This window comes from Microcaecilia unicolor, chromosome 1 (genome assembly GCF_901765095.1).
Source record: "Microcaecilia unicolor chromosome 1, aMicUni1.1, whole genome shotgun sequence".
NCBI classification, from domain to species: Eukaryota; Metazoa; Chordata; class Amphibia; order Gymnophiona; family Siphonopidae; genus Microcaecilia; species Microcaecilia unicolor.
In genome coordinates, this window is record NC_044031.1 from 118652560 (window position 1) to 118673521 (window position 20962).

At 42.1% G+C, this 20962-nt stretch overlaps 1 protein-coding gene across 2 annotated transcripts in view; it reads left to right on the top strand.

Moving 5' to 3' along the window:
* CUBN (cubilin) overlaps positions 1–20962 on the top strand; it is a 697556-nt gene that overhangs the window by 20067 nt on the left and 656527 nt on the right. For both annotated transcript variants that reach the window (XM_030199596.1, XM_030199602.1), the window contains exons 6-10: positions 18–121; positions 4090–4216; positions 10019–10187; positions 14421–14552; positions 17797–17892. In XM_030199596.1, the coding sequence (XP_030055456.1) occupies positions 18–121; positions 4090–4216; positions 10019–10187; positions 14421–14552; positions 17797–17892 (628 nt within the window). The remainder of the gene's footprint in view (positions 1–17; positions 122–4089; positions 4217–10018; positions 10188–14420; positions 14553–17796; positions 17893–20962) is intronic.

Below are 20962 nucleotides of genomic sequence, written 5' to 3' on the forward strand. Positions count from 1 at the left end.
TTCTCTTTTTAACCCAGGGCACATTCTGCTCAGATGATGTCGATGAATGCCAGCTTTATGCTGGTATGCCTCTAGGCTGCCAGAATGGAGCAACTTGCGTGAATACACGAGGCAGCTACAGGTACATTTCTACACATTTAGGGAGTGATTTTATGAAGAATTTTGTACGCATAGAAAATGTCTCTTATAAAACTACATGACCAAATATATATGTATGTGTTCCTGAGGGCATAGTTTGAGCAAAGCAGGGCAGTATTGAAATGTACCCACCTATTTCTACATACGCACATTTATGTCTTCTTTGGAGCAGGTGTAAATTTGTTAGAGAATATGTGCAATCATGGGGGGCAGTAAGTAGCCTTACATTTTTTTTTAAAATAAATGCTCATAGGTGCCTGTTGCCTTTATAACATTTTGATGGGTGCCATGTTATAAGAACTGCTTCTTAAAGGGCAAATTACAAAAGTGTTTATCCAGGCAGACCTGTGTTTTCCCAAGTAGGCTGCCTTGGAAGGAAAGTCCTTCCCTCACATGGTTAAAAATATATGTGCACTGTCATGGATTTAGGCAGGGCTGGCGTTACGGGGGGGGGGGGGGGGGGGGGACAAACAAGACAGCCTCTCTGGGCCCCACAGTTCCAGGGGGGCCACAGCCAAGGCATCTCTTCCCTTTCTCCCTACCACAGTCCGTCTCCTCCTCCCTTCCTGATCTTTCAATATTTATTTTCCTTCTCAGAGGGGCCCCAGTGCAGCAGCCATTTTCACAAGCTGCCTGTGGCTGCCCCAAAGCTTTACAAGTACATAAGTATTGCCATATTGGGACAGACCAAAAGTCCATCAAGCCCAGCATCCTGTTTCCAACAGTGGCCAATCCAGGTCGCAAATACCTGGCAAGATCCCCAAAAAGTATAAAACATTTTATGTCACATGCACCAAGTGCCACATGGCCCATAGGTATAAAATAAGGCATGCACCATTTACCTCCGAATTCTATAAAAAGCATTAAAAATTGCACGCAGAAATTTGGGTGCATGTCCAATTTGTGCACGTAATTTAATTGAATAACAATCCAATTAGTGCCAATAATTGAGATCTTATTGGTGCTAATTGGAATTCATGCATACATTGTAGGCATGGGTCCAAAAAGGGGGTGCAGCCATGGATGGGTCATAGGTGGATCAGAAGCATTCCTTTAATTTACATTCATTGTTATAGAATAAAGGGTATTCACACCTAATTTAGTTGCGGGGATTTACAGCAAGGTTTCATTGGTGTAAATGGTCACAGTTCCTCGCTATTCTATAAATGGCACCTGACTTTAAGCGCTGTTTATAGAATAGCACTTAGCACTATATTTGGAGCTGATTTTTAGGCGCCATTTTAGAATTCCTTCCTTAGTGTGCACTAATGTCTATTGTTGGGCCAAGCATTTAGTAAAAGAGCTGCTAAATGATTAGAAACTAGTATGTATGTATGTGTACACATATAGGGGTAAATGCCAAAAAGCGGCCTAACTTCTGAGTGGAGGAGAGGCCTAATGGTTAGTGTAGCGGGTTGTGGACCTGGGGAACTGGGTTTGATTTTTGCTGCTTCCTGATGGTTGGCAGTAGGTTGAGATCCTGGGAAATCAGGTTCAGTTCCCTCTGCAGCTCTATGTGACCCTGGGCAAGACATCTAATCCTCCGTTGCCCTCAATACAACAGTAGTACAATGTACTTTTTAGATTGTGAGCCCACTAGGGACACACCAAGTACCTGCAAAATGAAACTGTAGACCATTTAGGTCTAAGCGGTATATAAATAAATTCTGTGAAAATGCATGTATGTTACAAAGTGCATATTTTACGAGTGGGTGTACATAAAGGTAGCATCTAGCTAGGGCTCACCCTTAGTACATAACTTATGGAATATTATAAGTTATGGGATAAATTCAGGAAATGGCACCAAAATATAGGCACTGAGATGATGCACACTGAGTGAAAATTCTATAACGGTAGTTCTGTGTGAAACTGCTGATGTGGAATACTAATATAAGTTTGCAGTTTCATGCCTAAACTTAGAGGCGAGCCCTTACACAATGTGAAAGGCTAGTGTTCTATAACCTGTGCACATAACTGATAGGCACACTGCTGACCTGCCCATGCCCCTCCCATGGCCACACCTCCTAGATAGAAATTGTTCATGTAGCTTCTAGAATAGTGACTAAGGTCAGTTGCATGCGCAACTACCAATTGGTGCCAATTAATGCCAATTAACATTAATTTAGGCCAATAATTTGCTTCTAACTCCAATTAACAGCCCATTAGTACATTAACAGGCTCATTTTCCAAAGAGATGGATGTCCATTTTCCGACATAAAACTGTACTTGGACGTCCATCTCTCAGGGACGTCCAAATTGGTATAATCGAAACCCGATTTTGGACATCTCTAACTGAATTCCTTCGCAAGGACGTCCAAATTTCAAGGGGGCGTATCGGAGTCATGGTGAAGGCGGGACTTGGGCGTTCCTAAGACTTTGATGTCTTTGACTCATAATCAAAAAAAGCAGAGACGTCCATGACTGCAACTTGGACGTTTTTACTCGGACCTGTTTTTATTACGAATAAGGCACAAAAGTTGCCCGGAATGACCAGATGACCACCGGAGGGAATCAGGGATGACCTCCCCTTACTCCCCCAGTGGTCACTACACCCTCCCACCCTCAAAAAATATTATTAAAAATATTACTTGCTAGCCTCAGATGTCATACTCTGGTCTATGACAGCGCATGCAGGTCCCTGGAGCAGTTTTAGTGGGTGCAGTGCACTTCAGACAGGTGGACCCAGACCCATACCCCCCCCCCCACTTGTTACATTTGTGGAGGAAACAGCAAGCCCTCCAAAACCCACCAGAAACCCTCTGTGCCCACATCTAGGTGCCCCCTTCACCCGTAAAGGCTATGGTAGTGGTGTACAGTTGGGGGTAGTGGGTTTGGGGAGGTGGGGAGGGCTCAGCACACAAGGTAAGGGAGCTATGTACCTTGGAGCATTTTATGAAGTCCACTGAAATGCCTCCTAGGGTGCCCAATTGCTCTCCTGGCATGTCAGGGGGACCAGTGCACTACAAATGCTGGCTCCTCCCACATCCAAATGGCTTGCATTTGGACCTTTTTGACTTGGAAGTCTTTGGTTTCGAAAATCGCCAAAACTCAAAGATGTCTAAATCTAAGGACGTCCTTGGTATTTTAGAAACAAAAGATGGACGTCCATCTTTTATCAAAAATATGCTTTTCCCCGCCTCCGGATTTGGACATTTTACAAAGACGTCCAAATCCCAATTTAGACATTTCTTTCGAAAATGCCCCTCTAAGTTGCACACTCAACTGACCTTATTCTGTAAATTGGGTGCCCATCTTTGTATACTAACCTCCAGAAATGACTTTATATACCACCCCCAAAGGGGATAATTTTATAAGCCTTTGTTACGTGTAAAACATAGAATTTACCCCCATGTGTGTAAACATCCACATGCAGCCTATATGCACATACGTTTATCCAGTTGAAAGGAGACATTACTTGAGAGGGTGGAAGGGGCTATTTTTACGTGTATACTTTATAAAATATGCATGTAAAATTAAATGGGAAATGTGTATGGGTATTCCATGGGCTAATTTTCAAAGGGAGAGTATGTGCAGAATGCAGGGGCAGTGTTGAAGGCATAGAAAACCTAGGACAAAAGAGAACTTAGAGGACCTTTCATAAACAGAGGCAGCTGAAAACATGGCAGTTTCTTTGTGGGATTAACAGCTGAACAAGACAATGGAGGAGTAGGAGCAAAGGGATGTATGTTGGCTGTTTATGTTGCCTAGTATGTTGTTTTTATTGTATTGTGTTATGCATGATTTTAGCTTAGGGAAAATTTTGATATAGGAAAGTGTTTAATAAATTAGTAAAATATAAAAATAAAAAACCTGCCTATGCACATGTACAATTCTGTGTGTGTTGAGAGTCTGCTAGAAATAATATCTAATTTTGCACATGCACTATTGAACTCATGTTTATCAAGTGCCATCACGAGATTAAGTGTTTTGTTCTGTGCTATAAATCCTCAGCTGCATATGTGATGCCGAGTGGTACGGACCCCACTGCACCTCAAAACATGATGACTGCCAGGGAGGTTCTCAGAACCTCTGTGAACACGGCATCTGCATAGATTCACACAGAAAAGAACCGGGAAAAGTAAGATTTTAATACTGACTGCAATTATTAGTGCACTTTGTTACTCAATGTATTTTTTTTTCTATGCATGAGTGTACGACTGTTTCCTATTACATTTGGCATTCCTTTTTGTGCTTTACTTGTATTGTTTTTATTAATTGTAAACCGCCCTGTGATGCTTACAGGAAGGACAGTGTGGAGGGGCATTTTCGAACGGGGACGACCATCTTTAAGGGCGCCCAACTCTAAGGACGGTGCCGTGAAGGGGCGGGGCAACGCGTATTATCGAAACAAGATGGACGTCCATCTTTCGTTTCGATAATATGGTGGGGGACGCCCAAATCTTGACATTTAGGTCGATCTTAGAGATGGTCGTCATTTTTCGGCGATAATGGAAACCAAAGATGTCTATTTCAAAAACGTCCAAATCCAAGCCCTTTGGTCGTGGGAGGAGCCAGCATTTGAAGTGCACTGGTCCCCCTCACATGCCAGGACACCAACCGGGCAGCCTAGGGGGCACTGCACTGGACTTCAGAAATTGCTCCCAGGTGCATAGCTCCCTTACCTTGTGTGCTGAGCCCCCCCAACCACCCCCCCCCCAGGTCCACCTGCCTGAAGTACACTGCACCCACTACAACTGCTCCAGGGACCTATATACTGCTGCGATGGACCTGAGTATGTCATTTGAGGCTGGCAAAGTATTTTTAAACTGTTTTTTTATGGTGGGAGGGGGTTAGTGACCACTAGGGGAGTAAGGGGAGGTCATCCCCGATTCCCTTCGGTGGTCATGTGATCAGTTCGGGCACATTTTTGAGGCTTGGTCATGAAAAAAAATGGACCAGGTAAAGTCGGCCAAGTGCTCATCAGGGACGCCCTTCTTTTTTCTATTATCAGCCGAGGACGACCATCTCCTAATCATGCCCCAGTCCCGCCTTTGCTACCCTGCTGTCACGCCCCCTTAAACTTTGGTCGTCCCCGCAACGGAAAGCATTCGAGGGTGTCAAAAAATCGGCTTTTGATTATGCCGAAATGGACGACCTTGCGAGAAGGAAGCCCATCTCCCGATTTGTGTCGAAAGAAGGGCGTCTTTCTCTTTCGAAAATAAGCATGGTAGTATGTCAAAATAAACAATAAACCATTAAAGCATGAATTACTCTTCTGTTTTCTGCTAATTAAAAAAATGTGAAATGATTATCACAATTGTAATCATGGCCTCACCACAAGTTCTGGGCACCAGTTAGCTCTTCGGGTCAGGTACCCAAAACCAGGTTTACAAACAATAGTTCTACTTTACTGAGCTGGGCATAAGCCAGGGCTGGGCTTAATCCCGGTAGGCCATAGGGTTTTAAGCCACACTTTTAATTATTCACTTTAATAATTTTTGGGCAAATTGACTTCACTCGCACTCCAAAGAAACTCTCCAGTCCAGGTTTTATGTTAAATGCAAAACAGAACTTTACTGGAACACTGCAAGAGGCAAATATCCAAACTTCATACTTTTCTTGTAACAATCAGTTCACATCATTGAAAGAGTCGTTTCTGTTTGTTTTTGTTTTGTGCCAGTCCAAGATTTTTGGTGTAAGTTCCAGCTCTGAATTAATAGTCTCTTGATAAATCCTAGTGTATTTACATATTTACAGCATCAACCAGTCCTCCAGTACCCGTCCTTTCTGGCAGAACGATCCACAGCTGTGGCTTCCCACTCCTTCTGCAGCAAGCTGTCTCGCTGGGCTTTTACCCAGCTGCCGCACTCACTCAGGATCGGACCTACCTGTCCATCCTACTCCTCCAGAGGTGCACTTCTTCAAGCTGCTGCCTCTGGCACTGAACAGGCTCTTTTTGTTCTTCTCTCATAGACTTAACCCTTTCTATCCACCTGGAGCTCTCCTCACAGTTACTGTTTTTACTGACAGCAACTACTCCTTAGTTCAGCCTTAGGTTATTGGGCCTGATCAAGATACCCCCTCTCCTCATGGATCTTGGCGGGGGGGGGGGTGAAGGCAGCCAAAGACCATTAACATACAAACTCCACCCCAACTAGGGTTACCAATGGCTCCAGAAAAAGGGGGACGGATTGAGCCAGCCGGGTTTTACTTCCATTTTCAACCAATGGAAGTAAAACCCGGCTGGCTCAATCCGTCCTCCTTTTTCTGGAGCCATATGGTAACCCTTCCCCAACTATGACATCTCTTGTCACTTATTCTTCCAATAACTCCTTCTTTTTGGGTTCTTCAGCCTCCCACTTATGCTGTTCCTCCCTCCCCCCCCAGTGAATCTGGAGAGTTCTACAAGCCAGTTCTAGTAATCCCCTGGGGAAATCCACACACTCAATTTACCAGGGGATTACACAATGATAAGCAAAGCTGCCAAAGAAAGAAACACAAAGGTGGTCATTTTAGAAGGCCTGTGTGGCTTTTATGCATCTAAATGCCCTATGTGTGAATAACCAGTTTGGAACTCAGCTCCTTTACAAGAGTTCATCTGCAGCACATAGAACTTTGAAGGGGTGCATTGTAAATGGGGTTTGGATAGGGCTGAAAGGTATGTGTGCTTTTCCAAATTTGCCATGGCAATATAAGCATGTTTGAAAAATCGGATGCTGGCTTTGACACCTGCTCCTAGCTAAATGCTTGCTTGGACCTGGAGTTTGCAGACACAATTGAAGGGGAAATTATGCACACCTCTCCAGTGTTTAATTCCACCTCTAAAATCCAAAAATGAGCTTTCTAGCTTGTCTCCTTCCTCTTGGACATCTAGTTTTGTAAAATTCAGCTATTATGTGTGTAAGAGGCAGCACTTCCACCTGTCGGTTGCAAAATCACTACTTAGTCTTTTAGGTACAGGCACTTAGGTGTTCACAACTGTGACGAATGCTGTTCTTTTTCATTTTTAACCCTACATCAAACATTAACACTCTTCCCTTTTAAAATAAGTTTGGCCCTCTAGTTTTATTTATTTCAGTAGGAACAAGGTTTTTGTATCCCCAGCTGTGCAGATTCTTTTTATTGCTGGTTTTCTACACATCCTGATTGCTCTTCCACCTATGTGTATGTTCAGTAAATTACATATTTCATTATATGTTGCCGTGCTATTGGCACGGTGAACATTATAGGCTTCAGGGCAAGATGTAACTGCAGTATAAAATTGTCCAATTCTCTCTGAGTAGAGTACACAAGGGAAAAGAATGAATTATCATGTAGATGTGATTTGCATATGTGTACATGGATTTTCCCACAAATTCGATATATATGTCATGCAAATTTCTGTGTGCAAAATTGCATGCTACCCTTTGATGTTTGTACAACTAAATTGGCAAACAAGCCAATTAGCAGCAATAATTGGGTGCTAATAAACACTTTTATGTCCCATCCTGTTCAATGTCATGATGGCCCCATTGGGAAACAGATTAAAATTAGCGGGGTTTTAATCCTTCATTTATGCAGATGATGTCACAATTCTCATTCCATTTAAAAATGATTTACATGAAATTCTATCTAAAACCAGAGAGGACCTTGATTTGATGGAATTATGAGCCTCCGAATAAATTGAAATTAAATAGAGAAAATTTAAGTTCTTAGTAATTACTAATCCTTTTGATCATAGGCCTTATAACAGTTTCACTATAGATAATGCTTCTTATCCTTTGGAAACTAATCTAAAAAATATTAGGGGTAATTATAGATCGGCATCTCACTTTTGAATCTCAGATATCCTCTGTAGTCACCAAATCTTTTTAAATCCTTTGGAAAGTGAAACATATAAGATCCTTCTTTTCAACCAGAATTTTCAGGCTGCTTGTACAGTCCCTAGTCTTAACAACTTGATTACTGTAATTCCATTTATGCTAGTTGCATGGTGTGATTTCTATAACGATTGCAAACTGCTCCAAATACTGCAGCTAGATTTGTCTTCCAAGTTTCACAATTTGCCAGAGCCTCCCCTTTATTACTTAAATGGTATTGGCTTCCCATAAAAGCAAGGATTATGTTTAAACTTTGTGTTCTCATCTTTCAAATATTATATGGTGTAGCAGCAGGCTATATGCAACCACAAATTAAGCTTGCTTCATGCAATGCCTCGCCTGGTGCAAGGAACTACCTGAGATGACATTTTGCAATTTGCAAGAAAGTGATTTACAGATCAGTTCACTTTGCTGATTTTACCTATCAGGGTGTCAAGTGGTGGAACTCTTTATCTTACCTCTTCACTAGGGGGCCCTTTAACTACGTGGCAGTAAGCTCACCGCGGGCTTCCTGCGTGCCAAACAGGAACTACCATCAGGCTACCACAGGAGCCCAGTGGTACCTCCCATTCCCAGCATGCACCATTTCCGGTGCTACAAAAATATTTTCTATTTTTGTAGCACTAGTGCTTACCCGGTGGTAATCAGGCAGTGCCACACGCTGCCTGGTTACTGCCGGGTTAGCATAGGAGCCCTTGCCGCTACCTCAATGGGTGGCAGTAAGTGCTTCCCCCTGAAATGTCCGTGCAGCCGTTTCTTTTCAAGAAAAAAAGACAGTCTTTTACCTGCTGTGGTAAAAGGGGGTCTCAGCGCATGTCAAAAACGCATGCTGATGTTATCGCAGGCCCCCTTTACTGCAGCTTAGTAAAAAGACCCCAAAGTTCTTATTAAGAGATAGCGATTCTTTAACTTAATCCAGTCTGGTGCCAGGTTTTGCACATTTCCTGTATCCTTTCTCTTTCTTTTTTTTTTTTTTTTGCCTTGTGTAAAATATTTCTAACTCTATTTTTATTTCTCCGTCCTTAGCATTTAATCGTATTGTTAGTATGGTAACATGAATTTCTCTGTATACCTATTGTAATTCTTTTCTTTGAATGTAAGCCACATTGAACTCAAGAAAATTTGGGATAATGTGGGATATAAATAAATAGGCAATAATTTGGATTTGCGCACACATCTTGCTAAGCACTATTCTTTAAAGATCTGCACGCAAATCTTATAACGTGCAGCTGAAAAGGGAGCATAGCCATGGGAGGGGCATAGGTGGGCCAGGGGTGTTCACTAAAGATGCAGACTGCATAACTGAATACTGGGGATCCGGGACTAAATTCTGTGCCTGGATTTGCACCAAGTTTCAGTTAGTGTAAATCCTCACATCCAAAGTTTGGTATGGAAATTGGCTCTAAGCAGTGCCGTAGCGAGGGTGCCTGACACCTGGGACGGGTCACCGCTGTGCACCCCCCCCCCCGGGGTGCAGGGCACAGCGCCCCCCCCCCCCACTCCGGAGCGCACCCCTCCGAAACTAACCCTACCTTTCAGCGGGGGGCAGGCAGGAGGGCCGATCCGCCCCCAGTGCACATCACTGGGAGCTGAGTCCGCTCTGCTGCTTCCCTGCTTTCTCTGCCCCGGAACAGGAAGTAACCTGTTCCGGGGCAGAAAAAGCAGGGAACCAGCGAGCCGACACCCCCCCAGCGCGTGCATCCGGGGTGGACCGTCCCACCGCCCCCCCTTCCTACGCCACTGGCTCTAAGCACTATTCTATAAATCATCATTCTCTCGGATCGCCATTTATAGAATAGCGCTCTGCACAGATTTTTTTTGTTGCCATTTTTTTAATCTAGTCCTTTGAGTGTCCGTGTTAGATTCTCTTCTTTCTGTCAATAGAGTTCCTTTCTTATGCCCTTGTTTTATTTGTACTGTGGTCTATTTTAGTCAAGCAGTATAGCAAATTGTAATATAACACACATCTATAATGTTTGCAGATGGCTGTGTTTCAGATGTGTTTTTGAATGGATTCCTTTTCCTCTATATGGCGATTTCCTACCTTTTTCTCACTCTTGATCCATTCTCTCTTTCCCCAGTCTAACTACAGCTGTGTCTGTGATGCTGGATGGATGTCACCTCCTGGCTCTGCTGCCTGCACTGTTGATATAGATGAATGCAACAGTCCTGACCGGCGCTGTTCACAGAACCCTCCTGTACAGTGTTTCAACACACCAGGCTCTTATTACTGTGGACCTTGTCCAATAGGTACTCTGCTTTTTTCCAAATGCAAGGCTTTTATTCAGGGAAGTACTGGCACCTTGTCCATCAGCTACTAAAAGTAACCCATGGTCCCCAAATATTAATGAATGGGCGCAGACTCAACACACTAATTCTGCTTTCCCATAGGTTCTGTGGTGGTTGCAGGGGGCCTGGATATTGTGGGGCAGGTCCTTCAGTGATCACCCCACCTCTGCTAGGAAAAAATGCACTGGCCATATATACAGCAAAACTGATGCAGGAATTTTGCCCATACCATCATCGTCGTCATCATCATTTGCAGGGCTCATGCCAAACATACAGTATGCAGCACCATATCGAAACATATGAAGGGTAATATTATAACAGGACTGACAATCTAAGTTTGTTATTGAGATGGACATGAGGGAAGCTACTGCTTGCCCCAGGAATGGAAGTGTGGAATGTTGCTACAATTTGGGTTTCTGCCAGATACTTGTGACCTGGATTGGCCACTGTTGAAAACAGGATACTGGGCTAGATGGACCATTGGTCTAACCCAGTATGGCTATTCTTATGTTCTTAGGGTGCCTCAGCTGTCAGGTCACATAGGAGCCCACAAAGCCTCTATTGTATAAAATAACCTCATTGGAAAGTAGGCACATACATTTACAGCTGCTCCAAGGCAGGTAAAGCTATGAACATCTATTTGCCAGTGCAGGTTGGAGCATAGGTACATATTGTATTAGATACACACATAGGCAGTTATTTTAGAAGCCCTATTTATGATTTGGATGTTCATAACTCTGCATTTAATGTGTACATGGCATACACTTTTAAATACTGATTTTAGAACGCTGGGGTATATATATATATATATATATATATATATATATATTTATTTATTTATTTATTTATTTGTGACATTTATATCCCACATTATCCCAAACAAGTTTGAGTTCAATGTGGCTTCCAATAAACAGTATAGAATACATAACAAAGAATAATGCATAAGAAAGTAAATTGTTATAAGAATCCAATTTTACAATACAGTATCATAAACATACTGGGATAGCTATAGATTTTAATATTTAGAAAACCTATTATGAATGATTATATATTATATACACATCCAAATCATGAATATGTGGCTATAGCAAGGAGTATTGTCTGGACATATTTTTGGGCGCTTTCAGAAGGGAATGCATGTCTGTGTTTTCTGAGATCACTGTCAAAATGTACAGTTGCTCTGGGGGATGTCTAGCTTATATAAAGATGCTTGTTTTGTGCAGTACTCTATTGCAGGAATTAGAGGAGGTCACCCCTTCAACTCCTCAGTGTTTTTTTTTTGTCCCCGCCCCTGCAAAATTATATTAGCAAATGACATTGGGCTCTGTGACAGCTTGGGAAAACCTCGATGTGTAGGTTTCTTAAATGGCAGACATACATGTCTTTGTGCCGGCACATATGAGTCACGAATGAGGCTTTTAAACTACTCCTCTAATCACTTGTAAAACAGAATGAAGAAATTAGACCAGGTGGGTTGTTAGTAGGACTGAGGGAAAGGAAATTATAGTTGAGAACAATGGCCAAGAATTCAACAGTTTATCCAATGAATCAGTCCAAAAAAATTAAATCTTTGCCTTTATTCAGTAAAACAAATCAATGAGTGATATTGTGGAAGGGCTGTTTGATAAGGTTTGTCTCTTTGTGGATGATACCAAACTCTGTAATAGGGTAGACACCCCAGAGGGTGTGGATGACATGAGGAAAGATCTGGCAAAACTTGAAGATTGGTCTGATAATTGGCAACTAAAATTTAATGCTAAGAAATGCAAGGTCATGCACTTGGCTTACAAGAATGCAAGGGTACAGTATCATATCGGGGGTGAACTGCTTCTGTGTATGAAAGAAAAGAGGGACTTGGGGGTGATTGTGTCTGATGATCTTAAGGTGGCCAAACAGGTAGAAAAGGCAATGGTCAAAGCCAGAAGGATGCTTGGCTGCATAAGGAGAGGGATGACCAGCAGGAAAAAAGAAGTGATAGTGCCCCTGTACTAATCTCTGGTGAGGCGTGTAATTCTGGAGACCGCACCTACGGAAGGATAAAAATAGGATGCAGTGGGTCTAGAGGGCGGCTACAAAATTGGTAAGTGGTCTCCGTCATACAACATATGGGGACAGGCTTATAAACCTCAACATGCATATGCTGGAAGAGAGGCGGGAGAGAGGGGATATGATAGAGATGTTTAAATACCTCAGTGGCATCGATGTACAGCAGATGAGCCTTTTTCAAATGATGGAAAACTCTGGAATGAGAGGGCATAGGAAGAAGTTGAGAGGAAATACGCTTAGGAGGAATCTAAGAAAATAATCCTTCATGGGAAGGATGGTGGAGGTAATGGAGACAAAGACTGTGTCAGAATTTAAGGAAGCGTGGGAAAGACATGTGGGATCCCTTAGGAAAAGGAGGAGTTAGTGGTTACTGAGGAAGGGCAGACTGGATGGGCCATTTGACCCTTATCTGCCTTCATGTTTCTATTTTCTATGTAACAGTATAAAACAAAGTAGAACACGGAAAATAAAAAAAATTAAATCATATGCAAGGTAAAGAAAATGTACTTTTAATGTGTTAATCCATGTTGAGCTTCTATAACAGCAGTTCTTTTTATCTTACAATTTATTAAGGCATTTTTGGCTTAATTCAGTGTAATTAATATATTTTAGGTATAGTGACTGCTGGAGTTTTACCCATGTATTCCTAAGGTCTTAAAGAGAACAAGTACTGGAGAGAGAATGTAAATAAGACAGGGTTAGGGTTGAAGTATTGGTAGAAGTTTATTCTTGCCCTTTGATCAGCCTGACATTATTGTCAGTATATTTTCTCTACCTTTATTTATAAGACATTACATTTTGGTATGTTCTAAAAGGGATAATGAGGCTCATGAATATTGCAATAAGGCTGGTAATGCATTCTGAACCTCCGGAGTCCAGAGTCCTCCATTCTGACCTCAATTTTTCTAACTTGGTTGGGTTTTGACAGCAGCTAAGTATTTGACAGTGAGGCCAACCTCATATGTGTCTTCTTAACCATCCTCTTTCTCACTCCATACCCACTGTTATGCTCCTGTGCCCTGCTTCCCCCTCCCCTCCACCAAAGGGGGAAGAGGAATTGGGCATTCTAGGGCACCTCTCTGTTTAATCATGGGGAGGGGGTCTTATCTGAACATCTAAGCAATAACATTCAACAGTTAAACATGTAAGTTAGATTGTTCAAGCGATCTGCTCAAATACCAGGTAAAGCTTGAAACATGTAACTTAAATATTTCAAGTTATAAATGAATATTCAGTGATGCTACCTACTACTACTACTTAACATTTCTAGAGCGCTAATAGGGTTATGCAGCGCTGTACAGTTTAACAAAGAAGGACAGTCCCTGCTCGAAGGAGCTTACAATCTAAAGGATGAAATGTCAAGTTGGGGCAGTCAAGATTTCCTGAATAGAGGTGTAGTGGTTAGGTGCCGAAGGCGACATTGAAAGGGTGGGCTTTGAGCAAGGATTTGAAGATGGGCAGGGAGGGGGCCTGGCGTATGGGCTCAGGGAGTTTATTCCAAGCATGGAGTGAGGCGAGGCAGAAAGGGCGGAGCCTGGAGTTGGCGGTGGTGGAGAAGGGTACTGAGAGGAGGGATTTGTCTTGAGAGCAGAGGTTACGGGTAGGAACGTAAGGGGAGATGAGGGTAGAGAGGTAAGGAAGGGCTGCAGATCGAGGGCATTTGTAGGTTAGTAGGAGAAGCTTGAACTGTATGCGGTATACCTAAATGGACAGCATTGCAGAACATGTGTATGATGGGAAACCACATAAGTTAGATGATCCAAATTATATGTTGACCAGTCAGTTGAATATTGAGCTCTATATTTTCATTAGCTACCAACATGATTTATATAGTTTTAAAAATTGTTGCTAGTACTGCTGATTTATAGTACATTGAAGTTGGATAAACATGTATTTTGATGTCATAATATGTTATGGCACTGTTTGATCCAAACATTTTGCTTATTTGCCAGTACGCATAAGTAATTTAGTTTATTTTGTTCCATAATTATATGATTAGTATTGTTGTATGCTTACTTATGTTTTTTTATTAGCAGTGCTAATTTACAGTTATATTATTCATACATATGACATGGTGGTGTACACAGAGAAATAATTCTAATAAAGGCAAGGTTTCCATCATTATCTCCTCTGGTGTGTCTCTTTTAGGCTGGCAAGGAAATGGTTACAGCTGTCAGGATATCAATGAATGCGAGATTAATAATGGAGGCTGCTCTGTGGCTCCCCTGGTGCAGTGCATGAACACGATGGGATCTTATCACTGTGGCCCTTGTCCACCAGGTAGAACAACAAATGTAGTCCATGTTGAAATATAGAGACATGTTGCCAATGTAGATTATTTTCAGTTTGTAAGTTTATATTTCCTTGATTATCCACTGGATTCTGTATAGGTGCAATTTTGGGTGTGGATTGCAAAATGTGCTCAGGAGTGCCAGTCTTGCATCTGCTGTGTCTAGGGCTTTTTTTGAGGGGGTACTTGGGGGTACTGAGTACCGGCCCCCTTTCCATTCTCTGCTAAAACTGACCCATGGTCCCCAAGTTTTAATGAAAGAGCTCAGGCTCTGCACACCAATTCTACCTTGTCATAGATTCTGTGATAGGTTGCAGAGGGCCTGGTTATTGTGGGGTGGATCTCTCATTGATCACCCCATCCCTGAAGGGTGGCCTGGCATTTGAGTATCGGCACCTTTTATGCTAGAGAAAACACACTGGCTATGTCTGTTCTCTGCCCACTGGAAGTCCTATACATTTGAGGGTAATCTTAGAGCAGGTCATCTATGTGTCATTCTGAAATACTAGGGACAAAATATTTGCAGCTAGATTGAATCCACAGACATTTATGTATGCTGAGGTGCAGAGCTCAGTGTTCACGCATATGTTATAAATAAAACAATATAAGCAAACAGACAAAAATTTCCACAAGAATTTCAAGCAGAAAAGTCAACCCAATCACAGTAAAACACCCCTCAGAGTGTTAACATGGACCTCAGCAGTGTCACTTACAGATCTATCTTCAGTACTCCGAGATGTAAACACCCACCTCGTCACTGGTCCTATATTTCAAAAGACTTTATCCAAACATCAATTAAGTATTTCTTCACTTTAAGAGCTTAATGGGCCTTTTTACTAAGCCTCGTTAGCACCTATGCGCGTCCAATGTGCGCCAATTCTGAGTTAACGCCCGGCTACTGCATAGCCAAAGTGGTAATTTTGTTTTTGACGCGCATCCAGTACATGCGTTAGAAAATATTTTTATTTTCTGGCGTGCAGGCGGTAATTGGCATTTGGATACGCATTGAACATTTCCGCCCGGTTAACGCATGAGACCTTACTGCTAAGTCAATGGCTGGCGATCTCAGACCCAAAATGGACGCGTGCCAATTTTCATTTTTCCGCGCGTCCATTTTCAGACCCCCAAAACAAAAATGCATTTTTTACAGGTGCGCTGAAAAATGATTCTGTGCGCAGCCAAAACACGTGCCTACACTACCGCAGGCCATTTTTCAGCTCATCTTAGTAAACGGACCCGTAAATTATTGAAATACTGACAAGTTCTAACAAAATAAATACTCATCTTTAAGTGTTTGAAAAAGTAATTTTCCAATCGGTTAGGGGATTATATCCAATTGGAGGGAGCATGGGCGGGTTAGGCTGCGTTCCCAGCAATTAGACATGATATTGTAAAATACCTGCACTCCACCCAAACTCTGCCCCTGAACATGCCTGCACGTGGCTTGCATAAAAAGAATAAGTATGGGCTGAGCTTTGCAACAACATAGGAAATGTCATAGTAACATACTCCGATATTTAGCCGATGCCAGCGCTCAGACCAGATATTCAATGCCGGCCTGTATTCGGCGACCAGTAATGAATATCCTGTTTCAGTTTTGACCACAGCAGCTTGCGGAGGAGTAGCCTAGTGGTTAGTGCAGTGGACTCTGATCCTGGGGAACTGGGTTCAATTCCCACTGCAGCTCCTTGTGACTCTGGGCAAGTCACTTAACCCTCCATTGTCCCAGGTACAAATAAGTACCTGTTTATAATATGTAAACCGCTTTGAATGTAGTTGGAAAAACCACAGAAAGGCGGTATATAAGTCCCATTCCTTTCCCTACCCAGTTAAGCTGATGTTCTGCACTAACCAGTTTAAGTGCTAGTGGTTAAAGATAGGCTTACTATTTACACAGTCTATTTTAACCGCTAAATATAGCCAGTTTGCTGCTGAATATCAGCGCCTATGTATAAAGCAAAGCACATTGTTAATTGTACACTTTATAAAAAGAACAAACTATGAAAAAAGAAGGAATAAGGAGAAAGAAAGTGTGCTTTAGGACAAATGAAAACTTAGGCATCCTGTTACCAAGTCAAGAAACGGTTACATCATTTACAGAATGACAAAAACATCACATATGTTCTGTAAAATAATATGAGACATAACTACTGACCTGAATGTATAGTATGAAATGAGTGGTATATCCAATATGGCATGTATAAAAAAGCAAAACTCTAAAACCTATATGTGTTTAAGGAGATGTATGTTAAACACTTATGCACATAAATGACAAAAATCCAATTATGTGCATATATCCAATAGTGCATATTTTACAGATGGGCACATATGCATGAATCTCAGGCATTTAGACATGAGCATTTACACCAGTGCTAGGTCTGGCACCTACATACCCAGATACACTAGTTTCTATAAAGGAAAGTAGGCTGCCGGCATAAGTGCAATATTCAACACTTAACCAGAAAAGGTGAAGTGCATAAAGATAAGACTGTATTTTATGCAGTTACCTTCTGCGGTTAATACTTAACCGTATAAAGTGCCGACTCTGCTCCCAGACTGCACACAAGTTACCTGGTTTCGGCTTAGATGCTAACCACGGATATTCAGTTGCACTATCTGGGTAAGTGCGGCTGAATATCTGCAGTCAGCCCTGGACAAGTGATTGAGGGGCCCTTTTACTAAGCCACGTAGGTGCTTACATGTGCCCAACACATGTCAATTTGGAGTTACCGCTTGGCCCTTGCAGTAATTTCATTTTTGATGCACGTCCGCTATGCGCGCCAGAAAATATATTTTGTTTTTTGTCGCATGGCGAAAAACAGATGGTAACTCTGACTTGTCGTGCATCGGCGATTACTGCACAGTTAATGCGAGAGATGTTACTGCTAAGTCAATGGCTGGTGGTAAGGTCTCAGAGCCAAAATGGACACGCGCCAATTTTTATTTAGCCGCCTTTTTTACAGGTGCGTTGAAAAATGGATCTGTGCGCGGCCACAACATGTGCCTACACTACCGCAGCCCATTTTTCAGCGCACCATAGCAAAAGGACCCGTTAAACGGCTAGGAGTCTCATAACCAATAACACATGCACAAGAAAAACACCTCCTCCCCCAACCTCCCTTTCCCCACCCACCAAAAAATCCACCTCCCTAATTCCAGCATATTGGACATCTACCTATTTAATATGATTTGATTTTAGCTCATTACAAGATAAATTATTTTTGTTCTTATTAGGTTATCAAGGAGATGGCCGGAGGTGCACACAGGTTGATGTTTGTTCAGTAAATAATGGAGGTTGCCATCCATTAGCTTCCTGTGGGCCAAGTTCAGGTAATGGATTTTACTTTCAAATATCAGTTTCTTTGCTTTTCACCTACCAGCCTTCACTAAGATTAAAGGCTAGACCTAAGAATCAGGTAAATATATATTGCAGAGCATCTCTGCCAAATTGTTTGATGGGCCTGATGAATTTTGAATTTGCACCGAGGGGTTTGTTTACCAGCTTCACATAGTATAGCAGGACATGTTTATCCTCTCCTACCTTAGCTAATATTCAAGCATCTTTCTGACCTCATTTGCAACTTTCTTTAAATTAGTCCCTTATTTTCTTACTCCTGTTACCATAGGCGCCCCGTATAAGAGGCTTGGGGAGGCTAAGCCTCCCCAGCCCAATCGTGGACTTCCGCTTGTGATGTAGCCCACCCCCCCGCCCCGCGCATTTTGATCTTTTATTTCCGTGGCAGCGACGTCAATGAAGAAAAAGACTACAGGCTCGCCGCCAGCTTCTCCCTTCTCTCTGCACACAGTGTCCCGTCTTCTGCGGTGATGCATTTCCTGTTTCCGCGAGGGCGGGACACTGTGTGCAGAGAGAAGGGAGAAGCTGGCGGCGAGCCTGTAGTGTGTTTTTCTTCATTGACGTCGCTGCCACGGAGCGTATGGAGGTAAGCTCCGCCCCCTTTAGCCTCCCCAAACAGTTGGGCTACTGACCGTCTATGCCTGTTACTCTCTCTCTTATCTATCCATTGGCCCCTTTTACCAAGCTGCAGCAAAAGGGGGCCATCGCTGGCATCGGCGCGTGTTTTACAGTGTGCCGAGGCCCCCTTTTATTGCAGCTGGTAAAAGGGAAGTCTCGCTTTTTGACAGGAAATGGCCGGGCAGCAAGTAAAGCACTTGCCGCGTGGCCATTTCGGGGGAGGGGGAAGCCCTTACTGCCACCCATTGAGATGGCGGTAAGGGATCCTGTGTTAACCCGGTGTTAACTGGGCAGCACGTGGCACTACCCAATTACCACCGGGTACACTCTGGTGCTAGAAAAATAAATATCACTGGAAATGACGGCGTGCTAGGGGTGGGAAGTACCGCCGGGCTGCTGCGGTAGCCCAGCAGTACTTCCTGTATAGCAAGCGATAAGCCCACCTTGGGCTTACCGCCGCTTAGTAAAAGCAGCCCTATATGTTCCATCTTTGCTTACACCCTATGCTGTCTATTAAAATGTTTTATTGTGTATTGTGTTGACATTGTAAGTAGCATACTATAATCTATAACAACCTATTCCCAAGGACTATCGTATCTGGTGAATCAGACCTCCAATGCTAAAGTGTATTTATATATCAAAATGACCTCAATACCTCCACCCCTGGTCTAACACCAATTGGTGAAACAGAACCTTTATATAAAGGATACCAGGGATTCTGTGGGGTTATTTCTTATCATAGGTCATAATTTTAATTAAAGTTAAAATACTCAGTTTATTACTTAATCAAAAAACTTATTTGTTTGCATTGGCTGACCTGAATCAGCACATACTCTTACATCTTACATTAAAGTATCTTAATCACAATGTGTACACGGAGTCTAGTTTTTGTTATTCCTATCTATCTACCTTTTCCTTCTGTCTCATGAAAGGTTACACTTAACTGAATTGTGTTTAATCTTCTCCAGCCGGCTGGTGCCTGTTCATGAGCCCTTGAAGTTTGTGGTAGTACTTTCTCCGATATGCAGATCCTTCGTCGCTCCGTTCTTATTTGTCTTACATTGTGTATTTCATCTTAATTTTCCAACTCTGTTGACAAGAACGTCTTGTTTCGCGATAATAATCGCTGCTTCAGGAACTTCTTTACTTGTATTTTTTACTTTCAATTCTGATGTTATCGTGCACAAAATGGCCGCGGTTTTTTATATATGACGCCCATAGAGTCCTCCTCCAATCCCTTTGTTTCATTCATTTAAAGGGACCGCTAGTAGAATGCCTTCCATTCTACGTTCTTATTTAGTCCTCTGGGCATAGTTGTTTTAAACTGATAAATCAGCCGTTGTTCCCGCTGCCAAAGTTGTTGTTTAATATCCCCCCCTCTCTTACCCTTACTGATCACTTCCAACACAATAAATTGCATTTGCTCAAAAGAATGACCCTTCTCTGCACAGTGCTGTGCCATAGGTGCTTCTAATTTCTTATGCACTATTCCATGTTTATGTTCTATTATACGTGTTTTAAATTTTCTTGAAGTGTGTCCTATATAGATCTTACTACATGGACATCTGCTTGCGTATACTACATTCTCTGTCTCACAAGTAGCTTGGCCTCTCACTGTAATCATTTGTTGTCCATGTTCCCATTCTAGAATCGATCCTTCTAAAATATTTGGACAAATACTACATCTATCACATTTCTTTTGGATGCCTGTAATTGTCTGTCCTTTTGTCCATACGTCTGATCTACAAAGAGTGTCTTGCAGATTCGTGTTCCTCTTGTATGAAACCATCAATCTTTTGTCTTTAAATTCACTCTGTGTTTGCAGTATCCCCCAATGTTTTTTTAATATTTTTGTTATCTTATCTGATTCTTTTGTATATTTCAAAATACAATTAATTTGTGGCTCTTCTGTCTTTTTTCTAGGTTGTAATAACCATTCTCTGTCATTAAACCTTGCTCTTTTTTGAGCCCGTTTTATTTCCTTGTTGGGGTAACCTCTTTCTTGAAATTTACTCTTCAATATTTCTGATTTTTCCACATATTTCTGAGTGGAATCACATACTCTTCTATATCGTATGAATTGCGAAAAAGGTAAACTCCCTATCAGATGTTTAGGATGCATACTGTCATATGCCAAAAGAGAGTTGCTATCCGTTGGTTTTGTATACAGATCTGTGTGTAGCTCTTGCCCTTCTTTTTGAATCCATATATCTAAAAAATTAATATGGACCTTGTCCAAGTTGTAGTCAAACTTGATTGTTGGATGACAGCAATTCAGTTTCTCTACAAACTGTGAAAGTTCTTGTTCTGTACCTTCCCATAGGGCAAAAACATCGTCTATGTAACGACCCCAATATATAATTTTCTGCCATTCGGGGGCGGTATAGACATATTTTTGCTCATAACGTGCCATAAACAAGTTAGCTA